The sequence below is a fragment of the Diaphorina citri genome, unplaced genomic scaffold (genome assembly GCF_000475195.1).
Source record: "Diaphorina citri unplaced genomic scaffold, Diaci psyllid genome assembly version 1.1 scaffold1822, whole genome shotgun sequence".
Taxonomy (NCBI): domain Eukaryota; kingdom Metazoa; phylum Arthropoda; class Insecta; order Hemiptera; family Psyllidae; genus Diaphorina; species Diaphorina citri.
The window spans coordinates 9,256-22,457 of NW_007379248.1; the positions used below are offsets into that span (position 1 = coordinate 9,256).

At 40.9% G+C, this 13,202-nt stretch overlaps 1 protein-coding gene across 1 annotated transcript in view; it reads right to left on the minus strand.

Annotated features, from left to right (window-relative positions):
• Positions 1–3,297: 3,297 nt before the first annotated feature.
• Positions 3,298–13,202, minus strand: part of LOC103517363 (acetylcholinesterase-like) — a 19,311-nt gene continuing 9,406 nt past the window's right edge. Inside the window, exons 2-9 of the mRNA XM_026829480.1 lie at positions 11,522–11,823; positions 10,768–10,996; positions 8,785–8,938; positions 7,363–7,518; positions 6,135–6,290; positions 4,500–4,651; positions 3,773–4,154; positions 3,298–3,308 (exon numbers count right to left, since the gene is read on the minus strand). Of these exons, the coding sequence (XP_026685281.1) occupies positions 3,298–3,308; positions 3,773–4,154; positions 4,500–4,651; positions 6,135–6,290; positions 7,363–7,518; positions 8,785–8,938; positions 10,768–10,996; positions 11,522–11,799 (1,518 nt within the window). The 5' untranslated portion in view covers positions 11,800–11,823. The remainder of the gene's footprint in view (positions 3,309–3,772; positions 4,155–4,499; positions 4,652–6,134; positions 6,291–7,362; positions 7,519–8,784; positions 8,939–10,767; positions 10,997–11,521; positions 11,824–13,202) is intronic.

Sequence of the window (13,202 nt, forward strand, 5' to 3'; positions counted from 1 at the left end):
TACCTTACCTCTCAATATCTCCTTTAGGGAAGTACCTTACGTCCCAATATCTCCCTTAGGGAAGTACCTTACGTCCCAATATCTCCCTTAGGGAAGTACCTTACGTCCCAATATTAACGGATAAATAAATAAAGTACCTACCTACCCATACAGTCATAAATTATGTACATAGGTACCTACCTACATACCACCAAGATACTATAACCTTTCAGATGTATCAAGAAACATGACCTGATAATCAATCTCAAGTATTGAAAAACAACACTTTTTTACAGACAGGCAAAAAAATGGCTGAGCAAAATGGTCGAATTCTTAGAAAGGTTATAAAGTTTATAAACTTATAATTACAAATACTTGAAGTCTCTTCGTTCGATCAATTACTACAATGATTTGGTAAATTTCGGTCATCCATAGTTCAAACTTCCCTCCCTCTAAGAGACTCTCTCTCTCTCCTTAGTTCTATAAGGTTCTCTCTCCCCCCCATTCTTCAGGCTCCCTTGAAGAGACTCTCTCTCTTTCTCCCTACCAGACCCTTCCTCTATAACACTTTCTCTCTCCCTCCCTCTCTTTCTCTCTCTCTCTCTCGTGGTCAGCAACCTTCCTCTATAACACTTTCTCTCTCCCTCCCTCTCTTTCTCTCTCTCTCTCTCTCGTGGTCAGCAAAAGTGGAAGGGAGACCACAAACACGCCTCCTAGTCCAAACTATTGTCTTAAACGCGAACAATATACTAACACCACTACCATCGCCAAAACAGAAGCAGTTGGGGTATTTAACGAAGAAAGTAAAAACGAAAAGGAAAGAAGAAGAAGGAAAGGAGGAAGGAAAAGAGGAAGAAAGAGGAGGAGAAGAAGAAGGAACGATAAAGAAAAACGCTGTGGTAAAAAAAAAAAAAAAAAAAAAAAAAAAAAAAAAAAAAAAAAAAAAAAAAAAAAAAAAAAAAACAAAAAAAAACAAAAAAAAAAAAATACTTTTATAAAGAGGAAATAGACAGGGGGAAAGAAAGAGAGGAAAGGATAGAGGGAAAGAAAGCAGACAGAGAGAGGGAGGGAGAGAGCAGAGAGAGAGAGGGAGGGTGGAAAAGAGAAAGTATGGATGAATAAAGAAAGAGAGCGGATACTAACGAAAAAGATGAAGAAATAGAAAAGGAAATAGAGAGAGAGAAAGGGTAATAGGGAGGGAGGGAAAGAGAGAGAGAACCATACACACAAGTGAAAAGAGAAGGAGAAGGACACGAGGTACATCAGAAATGGAGGGAGAGAGAGAGAAAGAGAAGAAGGGAGAGAGAGAGAGAGGAGACACAAGAGAGTTTAGGGAGCTACGATGAGCGAAATCAATAACGTTGTGGAAACAGGTAAAAATATGGAAGACATTCTAGAGAGAGAGAAGAGGAGAGGAACGTGAGAGACAGAGAAAGGGGGAAAGGGGACGTAGCACGAGGTGAAGTGGAAAAGCAAGAGGGGAGTAAAGGGGAAAGAGAAGAGAGAGAGAGAGAGAGAGAGAAAGATGTGTGAAGAGGAGGGTAGGAGGGAGAAAAAAAGGTAGGTAATTGGGTCATACTGCCGGGCGAATACTTTTTTTCCGAAACATATCTTCACGTTTACAGATTTCACAAAAGCGTTTGATGGCTTTGTGCATGTTTTTCGTCTGGAAAATGTTTATTTCGTCGACACGGATTTTATTTTTTCGTCCAAAAAGTTTGTTGTTGATGTTCGAAAGGTAAAACACGAGGAAATTGGTACATACACACACTTTCCCCGTCTCACCTCCTCTACTTTTCTTCAATCTCTCTCTCTCTCTGTCTGTCTCTCTCACTCCCTCTCTCCTATCTCACTTTCTCCAACCAACTTTTTCCTTACATTTCCCTCCTCCTTTCTCCAATTCCTATCTCTCTCTTTCTCTCTCTCTCTCTCTCTCTCCTTCTACCTGACATCTTTTTCTTAATCTCTGCATAACTTTTCAGAGTTTTCATCCACTTTTCACCTAATTTTCTTTTCCTCTGTCATAATAAATTAGTAGGTACCTATACCTAGTTACCTACAATCTACAATTACCTATGTACCTACGAGTATATACCTACCTATCTACCTATACCTAGGTACCTGCCTACCTATCTTTACCACGTGTGCTTGAGTACCTACTCGCAACAAGAATATACCAGACAGCGATGTGACTTGTGTTTGATGTGAAAAAAGTACAAGTACCTACTTACCTACATTTCGTAGGTACCACTTATAAAATAGTGTGACCTAAATTACCAAGTTAAATTATACTTTAGTTACGTACAGAACATAAGCAGACAGGGCTGTCAGGTGGTTGCCAAACGTGATACCACTCAGATAAGTTCATGCGGTTTCACCCGGTTTAGTCGTATGATATAGGCTCTACTATAGACTCTTGTATCATTTTCATAGGTTTGGTTTCTGCAGGCGAATAAGCGCAACTAAAAGTTGCGCATCTAATAAGCTACCAATGTGAGACAAGCCTTATTCATGTTGTGCTGACCACTCATGCTTGGACCCAGACCTAGATTTGTCAGACGGTTTGAGAGACCTAAGTCAAAGGTTTTTTTTTTCGGCACACGTCCCGGCGTCCCGACCAGAGACTTAGGTCTGTCAGACCGTATGACCGTGAGTCGCTGGCTTTGGAGATACGGTAGAATAGAATAGAATATGTTTTATTTGCACATATTTGCACATTGAAGTACATTGTACAATGGTCAATTTCTAGAGAAAATTCATATAAGATAATATAAAATTCAAAATAATTATATGATAGCTATTATTAGGCTTGCCAAACGTCCCGAATTGGCCGGGACAGTCCCGAATTTCAGGGGGTGTCCCGTTCAGTTTTTCATTTTGGGGCGTTTTGGTGGTTGGAATTTTCTTTCGTTCTTTTATTCAGGAGGAGATTCCTCTGCTATTTCTTTATTTATTAACTTTAAAAGAGGATAGGAGAGTAAAAAATGGAAGTGAAACATTTCTAGTTTCTCGTCCTACTAGTTCTTTATATTTACCTAGTTGCTCTTTTATTCCACAAGGACAGAATGTGCTGTTACTGTCTCCATATCCGAAGAAGCTATGTAATACCTTAATACCTATTTATTATGAAGAAAACGTACCCATTCTCATTAATTTTAATATCCCATTTTCATCAACAGTTCCAATAAACACACGTGTGAACATCCGAATATCATGGAGTGACGAGTGACATGGACGAAATCAAAATAAATTCATTCCTTATTTGGCATATTAACTATAACCCTTTTCATTAACCAGTCAAGACTGACTCATGTCGTATTAGTGCAAATCTGCAAATCAGAAGGATTGTCCAATTAAAAGAATTTTGAAAATCATGACGGAACATTTTTTTCCCAATTCTTTTTCGTCACCTTTGGCTCTGCAAGTTCTCTATGAATAATCCTGTCTGAACTATGAACATTGAACAATCACGTATAGGTATATAGTAGGTGGGATTGTGGAATTGGAATGTGGACCTAAATAATATCAAGCAACATGTCGATCACTTGAAACGTGATCACCTCGAATCAATTTACACAATGACAACAAAAATGCAAAAGCTACCAAAATGTCCAAAATACTTTGATCTCACCGAGGTGAGGTACATATGGTACCAGTATGTACATACTTTGAATGTATTCCAGTCGATGCCAATCAACTTCAGCATCTCTTATACCCTCTACAAACATAATCAATCTGATAGGTATGTAAATAATAATAAACAATCTGTTAATAGGCAATTTGGATCCCTTACCTTCGTCCTGATTACTCCCGATGATGATCTCCGTGAGATTATCATCCTTGCTCATATCCTCAATCATGGCCAGAGGATGTTTGGGTACCAGTTCTCCATCAATAGTAGGCGCGGACGTGAACCCCAATATCGCTGTATAGGAGTTCCACTGCATGCTGGAGATGGTCTTAGAGTCGACCGCGCCCAGACATGACATAACACGCTCTGGGTTGTCCTCTAGGTTGGTCGTGCCGTTACAACCAACGTCGTCCAGGAGTTTGCGCGCGATTTCGACGGCGCGCTCGGCCGTCATGTAAGACCAGGGCGCGTTGAGAGTGCCTGACTGCATGATGCCGCGCTTGAACAGGTGGCGCGTCAGAGGGGAGAGGAGGTGGATGCTCACCTGATGAAGAAGGTGGATAGGAACACAAAGTAGGTAAGTAGATGTAAAGATTATGATAGGGTTTCCCCGACGGAACTTCTTTTGCATTACTTCATTAAAAGACTGCTTTTAAATTAGACCATGCCTGAGAACGGAAAAGTTCTGTTATAAAAGTTCCAAATTGGCCGCGAATCACACCTCTGGTTGGAGGAGCCAGTGCTCTTAACCACTCGGCCACAAAATTTAGAACAAGGGATAGACCTAGCTAAACAACTGGTTAAGTCTGGGATATTTCTAGCTTTCGCCTATGATTCCAATGCGCCCATCTATCTACATAAACTTGGCGTTACAAAAAGTTCTACTTACTGAAGCAGCCCCTGCAGATTCTCCAAACAGGGTGATCAGATCAGGATTGCCACCAAAAAATTCGATGTTGTCTCTCAACCATTCGAACGCCATGATTTGATCCCATAGACCCATGTTGCCCGGAGCGTCCTCAAAATGATCCGGGAGTAGACCTGAAACCAAATTAATGAACAATAATAATTTAATATGTGTAATACATATTGATATTTTTGAAGGGATAAAAGAGAGACGAATCGCAACACGTTAAGAAGATACATCACTGCAATCTGCATTATGAATATGATCATTTTTTTTTTTTTTAAAGATGGGTGTTTCACCGCCGTTTTTATTTCGTAGCGATGAAACAACTGCTACATTGGACGCTTGTGGTCTGTGTCGTAGCATGCCCATCCCGTAGTATGCCTCTCATCAGATGGGCGAGAAGAGACACAATACTTCCCATTTAGGTACTGGGTCAACACGCCCATTACGATAAATATACAGACCATGGGCTAAAGTCAGAGGACCCCAATACCAATATTTTCACACCTTCCCCGATGTGGACTAATCTGTCGATTTAGAAATTTGACCCGATTCGAATAAGTCAGGGAGCCAGCCTAATCAGCTCGGAGGGTAGTGCATCTGCCTTGTAACCGCTAGGCCGCGAGTTCGATTCCCGCCCGGGCCGGATTTCATTCTAAGCAGATAAACACAGACTTTCACAAGTCAGTCGTTCACAAGGTTTGTCTTTTGAGGTTGTTGGACATCTGTGGATCAATGTCTGAAAACAGTCTGTATTTTACTCTTCGGGCAAAGGGACTTTCTATTCCTAGGTCTCATCATCCCGAAATCGAAGATAGAAGAAGGACAAGATAGGAGAAAGCCAGGCGTTCCAAGAACGAACCTTATATATGTACGTTTTGGGTGAGAATCGAACCCACGACCAGTAATTTAGAAATTCACGATAAAACTACTATCGAAACTCTTGACCATTACGATAAAACTATCGATCATTACAATCATACTATCGGCCATAATGATATATAATACTATTGTCCATTACAAGTGAAGTACCCATTACTGGAGAAAATATGGCCAGCCATCATTTTCTAGTCGTTTTTCCCTCCAGTTAAAAAGAAAAGAAAAAAAAGTCTGCTCTGAACATCACACGACTTTCTATTACGGACCTTCCCAATCCACTATACAAGGATAAATAAAATTGTATATAGGGTAAGTGTACCATTTATTCGCCCACCTAAAAAACGTATACCATTTATTGGCCCACCTGCCCACATTTATTTTTCTAATTTTTGTTTTTATGACTACAATTTTTGAATAGCACTGGTTTGATAGCAGTATTTAAGCCCTTTCTTTTGATGAAATTGGATCTTGAAAAAGTTCGTCCAGTTCAGATGTGGCGTATGGTACAGGTGGGCCAATAAATGGTACGTTTTTTAGGTGGGCGAATAAATGGTACACTTACCCTATTCGTATTGATAGGGAGGAGCCAGTGCTCTTAACCACTCGGCCACAAAATTTAGAACAAGGGATAGACCTAGCTAAACAACTGGTTAAGTCTGGGATATTTCTAGCTTTCGCCTATGATTCCAATGCGCCCATCTATCTACATAAACTTGGCGTTACAAAAAGTTCTACTTACTGAAGCAGCCCCTGCAGATTCTCCAAACAGGGTGATCAGATCAGGATTGCCACCAAAAAATTCGATGTTGTCTCTCAACCATTCGAACGCCATGATTTGATCCCATAGACCCATGTTGCCCGGAGCGTCCTCAAAATGATCCGGGAGTAGACCTGAAACCAAATTAATGAACAATAATAATTTAATATGTGTAATACATATTGATATTTTTGAAGGGATAAAAGAGAGACGAATCGCAACACGTTAAGAAGATACATCACTGCAATCTGCATTATGAATATGATCATTTTTTTTTTTTTTAAAGATGGGTGTTTCACCGCCGTTTTTATTTCGTAGCGATGAAACAACTGCTACATTGGACGCTTGTGGTCTGTGTCGTAGCATGCCCATCCCGTAGTATGCCTCTCATCAGATGGGCGAGAAGAGACACAATACTTCCCATTTAGGTGCTGGCTCAACACGAGAACACCAGAAAGTAACCCGTTGAAATATTTGCAATCGAAAAACGAGTACAAATTTTTGTCGATGGTGGGATTCGAACCCGGGACCTTCTGCATAGCAAGCAAGCGCGTTACCACTGGACCAACCGTGACCAATATGATCATGATTCATGAAGTCTTGGAATCCTTTTAAAAGCCAGCGGGTCGGCGTGAATGGTCAGTTGATCACTGAAGTTAAGCAACGTTGCGCGTAGTAATTATCCGGATGGGTGACCATCTGGGCAATCGCGTGCTGTTGGCTTTTCCCGCCTTCACAGTTATACAAAACCATAACAGTTATACAAAACCATAACAGTTATACAAAACCGTAACAGTTATACAGTGACTTTATAGCCCCAATATTGTGTGAACTCTTGAAAAAACTCCTTACAAAAGCTAACTATCCTGGGTGGAGATAGCTTCTTCTCTTGGTTTGATCTCCCCAAGCCTTGTGATAGGTTTTCCTCCACTGAACTTCTTTTGCATTACTTCAAGGCACAATATTTTTAATTAAACCATGCCTATTCGGGAACGAAATAATTCTGCTGGAAAATTTTGAAGTGGGCCGGGAATCGAACCTCCGGGTCGAGGAATCAGTGCTCTTAACCACTCGGCCACAAAATTTAGAACAAGGGATAGACCTAGCTAAACAACTGGTTAAGTGTGAAACATTCCTAGCTCTCTCGTATGTCAATTCCCATCTATCTACAAAAACTTGGCGTTACAAATTAATACAAAGTTCAACTTACCGAAGCAGCCCCTGCAGATTCTCCAAACAGGGTGATCAGATCCGGATTGCCACCAAAAAATTCGATGTTGTCTCTCAACCATTCGAACGCCATGATTTGATCCCATAGACCCATGTTGCCCGGAGCGTCCTCAAAATGATCCGGGAGTAGACCTGAAAACAAATGAACAATAATAATTTAATAATGTGTAATACATATTGATATTTTTGAAGGGGTAAAAGAGAGATGAATCGCAACAAGTTAACCCTTTGAAGCACGCGACCTCAAATTTTGGGAATTTTTTAAAATTTCTCAAAAATCCTGGTTCAAATATGATAAAAAATGAGGTTTCTGAAAAAATCCATTTGATTCCTTGAGCATACAAATGGTCTGCAAGGGGCATCATGTTGTCATCTGAATCAGCATCTTCATCTCTGGCAACATTTTTTACATTATTTTCAATGACTACTTCCTGACCTTCCACAGTATTGGTATCTTCAAACCCAAGTTCATTGTTGGATACACTCATCCCCACTGACAGATCCATGGGTTCTTCAAGCTGCATCACTGCAATCTGCATTAGGAGTATGATCATGATCATGAAGACTTGGAATTCTTGGAAAAGCCAGCGCAACGGTGATAACACATTGAATGGTCAGTTGATCACTGAAGTTAAGCAACGTTGCGCGTAGTAATTATCCGGATGGGTGACCATCTGGGCAGTCGCGTGCTGCTGGCTTTTCCCGCCTTCACAGTTATACAAAACCTTAACAGTTATACAAAACCATAACAGTTATACAAAACCTTAACAGTTATACAAAACCATAACAGTTATACAAAACCATAACAGTTATACAAAACCTTAACAGTTATACAGTGACTTTATAGCCCCAACATTGTGTGAACTCTTGAAAAAACTCCTTACAAAAGCTAACTATCCTGGGTGGAGATAGCTTCTTCTCTTGGTTTGATCTCCCCAAGCCAGATTGGTTTCACTTACCTTTCAGATAGAGAAATCCGAATGCTCCCACCCTGTATTGAATAGATACAACAATGACGTCACTATCACTTACCTTTCAGATAGAGAAATCCGAATGCTCCCACCCTGTATTGAATAGAGACAACTATCACGTCACTATCACTTACCTTTCAGATAGAGAAATCCGAATGCTCCCACCCTGTATTGAATAGATACAACTATCACGTCACTATCACTTACCTTTCAGATAGAGAAATCCGAATGCTCCCACCCTGTATTGAATGGATACAACAATGACGTCACTGGTGCCTGCTACAATATCAGCATTGTAAATATCCAGTGTTGCCGTGCCTGACATGTAGCCTCCCCCGTAGATCCAAACTAGAACAGGCGCCTGCAATCAAATATTTGGACAAACCCTGTATTGAATAGATACAACTATCACGTCACTATCACTTACCTTTCAGATAGAGAAATCCGAATGCTCCCACCCTGTATTGAATAGATACAACAATGACGTCACTGGTGCCTGCTACAATATCAGCATTGTAAATATCCAGTGTTGCCGTGCCTGACATGTAGCCTCCCCCGTAGATCCAAACTAGAACAGGCGCCTGCAATCAAATATTTGGACAAGTGAGAAATTTCCCAGTCAACCTAAGGCGAGCCACTCTCACTATCAGGTAGACCTGACAGGTACCGCTGATCAGGTCCGCCTGTCAGGCCTACCTTGTTGTTAGATACTTAATGTGTGTGGTCAATGCTCATCAGGTATCAGGTGAACCTGATCCGGTTTATTTGTTTAGGTGTACCTGATAGTGAGTTGCTGGGCCAAGTCGTATTTGCCTTTCGGAATCTTAGACGATAACCATTCTTCTGAAGCTCTTTCTCTCCCTCTCTCTCACACACTCTCATTCTCCGTAACTGATATAGGTACTTGTATGAATGAGACAGAAAAGTTAGTTACGTATCGAATGAACATATTTTTCCACGTATTTTCTACGAAAATTCTACAGAAGTACAGAATCTTCGTGGGAAAAATAATGAAAAAATCTGTAGATCCTCATTTTTTTTAGCTCATAATCTTTCGTGTAACTGTGTGAACTCTTGAAAGTTTTCTATGGTCCTAATGAAGGTCCAATGGTGCTAGCTTTTCTCTCTCACACTCTCTCTCTCACTCCCTCTCTCCTATCTTCCTATCTCACTTTCTCCAACCAACTTTTTCCTTACATTCCCTCCTCCTTTCTCCAATTCATATCTCTCTCTTTCTCTCTCTTTCTCTCTCTCTCTCTCTCTCTCTCTTTAGCCTTCTACCTGACATCTTTTTCTTAATCTCTGCATAACTTTTCAGAGTTTTCATCCACTTTTCACCTAATTTTCTTTTCCTCTGTCATAATAATTAATTAGTACCTACCTATATCTATCTACCTACCTACCTACCTACCTAGCTTTACCACGTGTGCTTGAGTACCTACTCGCATCAAGAATATGAAGTGAGTACCAGACAGCGATGTGACTTGTGTTTGATGTGAAAAAAGTACAAGTACCTACTTACCTACATTTCGTAGGTACCACTTATAAAATAGCTAGGTAATGTAACTGACATACCTACGTGTATGAATGAGACAGAAAAGTTAGTTACGTATCGAATGAACATATTTTTCTACGTAGTTTCTACGAAAATTCTACAGAAGTAGGTACAGAAGCTTCGTAGAAAAAATAATGAAAAAATCTGTAGATCCTCATTTTTACTTTCTATTACTACAGTATAGCGGAGCTATACTAGTTTTTTTTTTAGCTCATAATCTTTCGTGTAACTGTGTGAACTCTTGAAAGTTTTCTATGGTCCTAATGAAGGTCCAATGGTGCTAGCTTTCTTGAGTAAATGCAGCTTTTATGACGTCAGTCCAGGCCAGCGCCTAACCATAACCACGGAAATATTTAGACATTATACAGTCGAACCCAGCTAGGTAATTGGGAACCCAAAGGACCGGCAATTTTCACCCACTTATCAAGGTTTCCCAATTACAATTACAAATGAAGAGGTCACGATTTGTCCCCGTTTATACAGGTTTCCCATTTAGACGAGTCATAATTAGACAGGTTCGACTGTAAAGGAAAACCATCTATAGGTTCGACTGTAAAGGAAAACCACCAACTAGATGGGCGGATCCAATCAAATCAGTGTGGCCGTTGTGGATGAGAAGAGCTCAAGACCGCGAGGGTTGGCAACACTGCGATCTGCAACACTGGAGACCCAACTCCAGTTAATCGAGGTAAACTGTAGAACTTAATACATATTTAACAGACTTAGTACATATTCCACTCACCAGTAGTGATGGGACTCGAGTGAGATTTTTCAACTCGATTATTTTCTACTCGATTATTTTCCAACTCGAGTGGAAATTAATCGAGTTGAAGACTTAGTACATATTCCACTCACCAGTTGTCGCTTCGTATCGTGTTCGCCGGTCTTGTGTCGAATTCTCAATCGTTGAGGTGCCCAAATGTTCAGATACAGACAGTCTTCACTCAAATTCGTATTGGGATTCCACATCTCCTCGCCCTCAAACCCGGGAAAATACTCATACTTCTCCTGATAGCAACTGTTTGGTAACTTGGTGGCATCTATGAACCCTGGCCATCTACCTATGGGCACTGGTTTCTTAAACCTAGGGGACAGAAGACGGAGAGATTGATATTTTAGGGAAAAGGGGTTAATATTGTATATTATCAGAAATGGGATATGAACAGATGAACACAGGACCCTTTGTTCTACCTACAACCCCAATTACCACAAAGGCCTAACTTATTCTGGGTACAGTTGCATGTATTGAAAGAGGAGCATATCTTCGGCACTCCCCCCCAACCTCAAGAATTAGCTCCAAAATTAAATTTTGAATTAAACTTTGGGTCCCAAAATTTATGTTTCAATACCCAATTAGTGACCTTTGTGTGGCGAAAACACTTCCTTCAGGCGAAAACACAGACCGTCTTGTCTGAGAAATCAGAAGTCGGAAGCCCTTTCCGCCACAAGTTCTGGTGTGGCAGACCTAGACCTAGGTTTCTCAGACCGTCTGAGAGACTAGAAGTCCGAAGCTTTTTCCGCCACACACGTTCCGTCGCTCGGCGGGGGGGTCTGACAGACCTGGACTTAAGTGACCGGCCTAATAGTTCTAGTCCCTCTTGACACTCACCTCAAATTCCCCAGGGGTGGCTTAGCGAATGGTATCCCGGTGAATATATGCACCTCCCTCCCCAGGACCTCCTTGGAGTAGCCCCTCACTGGACCGCTCTTTGTCTCAATCAGCAGCGGGTCCCTGTGTTCGTAACTGTGCCGCTCGTAGCTGTGATTCTCGCCGTGTGGACCGGCGTGCGAGTGATGATCGTGTGAATGGTGCTGGTGTGCACGCGGCCTACACTGGATGTGAACCGGGTATAAGAACAGGAGGGACAGGATCAGAGCGGGGTTCATTGTCGGAGTGTGTCGAAGGATTGCCTGAAATCGAGGAATGAACGACAGGTTTGTTATAACACTTATAACACGAGTATCTACTTAGTAATTGTAGTGACAAGAAAATAAATTAATAGGTACAACATAACAATTTTTTAGTTTAAAAAATCATTTGGGGCCTTAAAAGCACATTGGGGCCATTACCTGTTGAACAATGTTTTGATTGAAATTCCCCCAGAAGTAGACAAAACATTCGAGATTTAATATCACGGAATAAACAGATCGGACAAAGAGGCAAATACGAAATCGTCGAGTTCAAACTTAGAACTTGCCAGCCTAGTTAGCTTAGTTGGTAGTGCGTCTGCCTTGTAAGCGCTAGGCCGCGGGTTCGATTCCCGCCCGGGGCGGATTTCGTGTCGAAGGATTGCCTGAAATCGAGGAATGAACGACAGGTTTGTTATAACACGAGTATATCTACTTAGTAATAAATTGTAGTGACAAAATATATTAATAGGTACAACATAACAATTATTTAGTTTAAAAAAATCATTTGGGGCCTTAAAAGCACATTTGGGGCCATTACCTGTTGAACAATGTTTGGATTGAAATTCCCCCAGAAGTAGACAAAACATTCGAGATTTATCGCGGAATAAACAGATCGGACAAAGAGGCAAATACGAAATCGTCGAGTTCAAACTAAGAACTCGTACCGCACCTGTCTTGTAAGCGCTGGGTCGCGGGTTCGATTCTCGCCCGGGGTGGATTTTATCCTGAACAGATAATGTTCGTTATCGGAACGGACGTAAGACTTCTGCAGTTAGAGTTTCCTCTATCAAGGTATAAATAAATGAACAAATAAATAGTACATTATATAAATAGGTACCTGAAATAAAATCATGAGGTTATTCAACAAAATCAACCACCAACATTCGGTCATATTTCACTAGGAAATTTCCCATAAAAAAAAAAAAAAAAAAAAAAAAAAAAAAATTTATTTTCTACCACTCCCTTACCTCCTTCCATGCCTCAAAACGAAAAGTGCACCCATCTAAAACTAAAGTTAAAGGGAGGGAGAGGAAAGAGGATGGAGGGAGAAGAGGAAAGAGGATGGAGGGAGAGGAGGAAAGAGAGCGATGGACGGGGAGAAGAGAAAAGGATGGAGAGAGGAGGAAAGAAGGGAAGGCGTAGACACTACTACAGTCTGCGAATAGAACACGGTAATTCATTAGACGAAGAGGAGAGACACTGTATGAGGAGAGAGAGTAGAGTAGAGACACAAGAAGCGATATAGAGAAGACGAGAGAGAGAGATAGTAGCAGTATGCAGAGAGAGAGGAATGAGAGATTAAAGATAAGTCAATTCTCTAGCCACACTAATCATCATATTCCGAGTCATCACATGTAATATTATGTAAGTACTTGTAA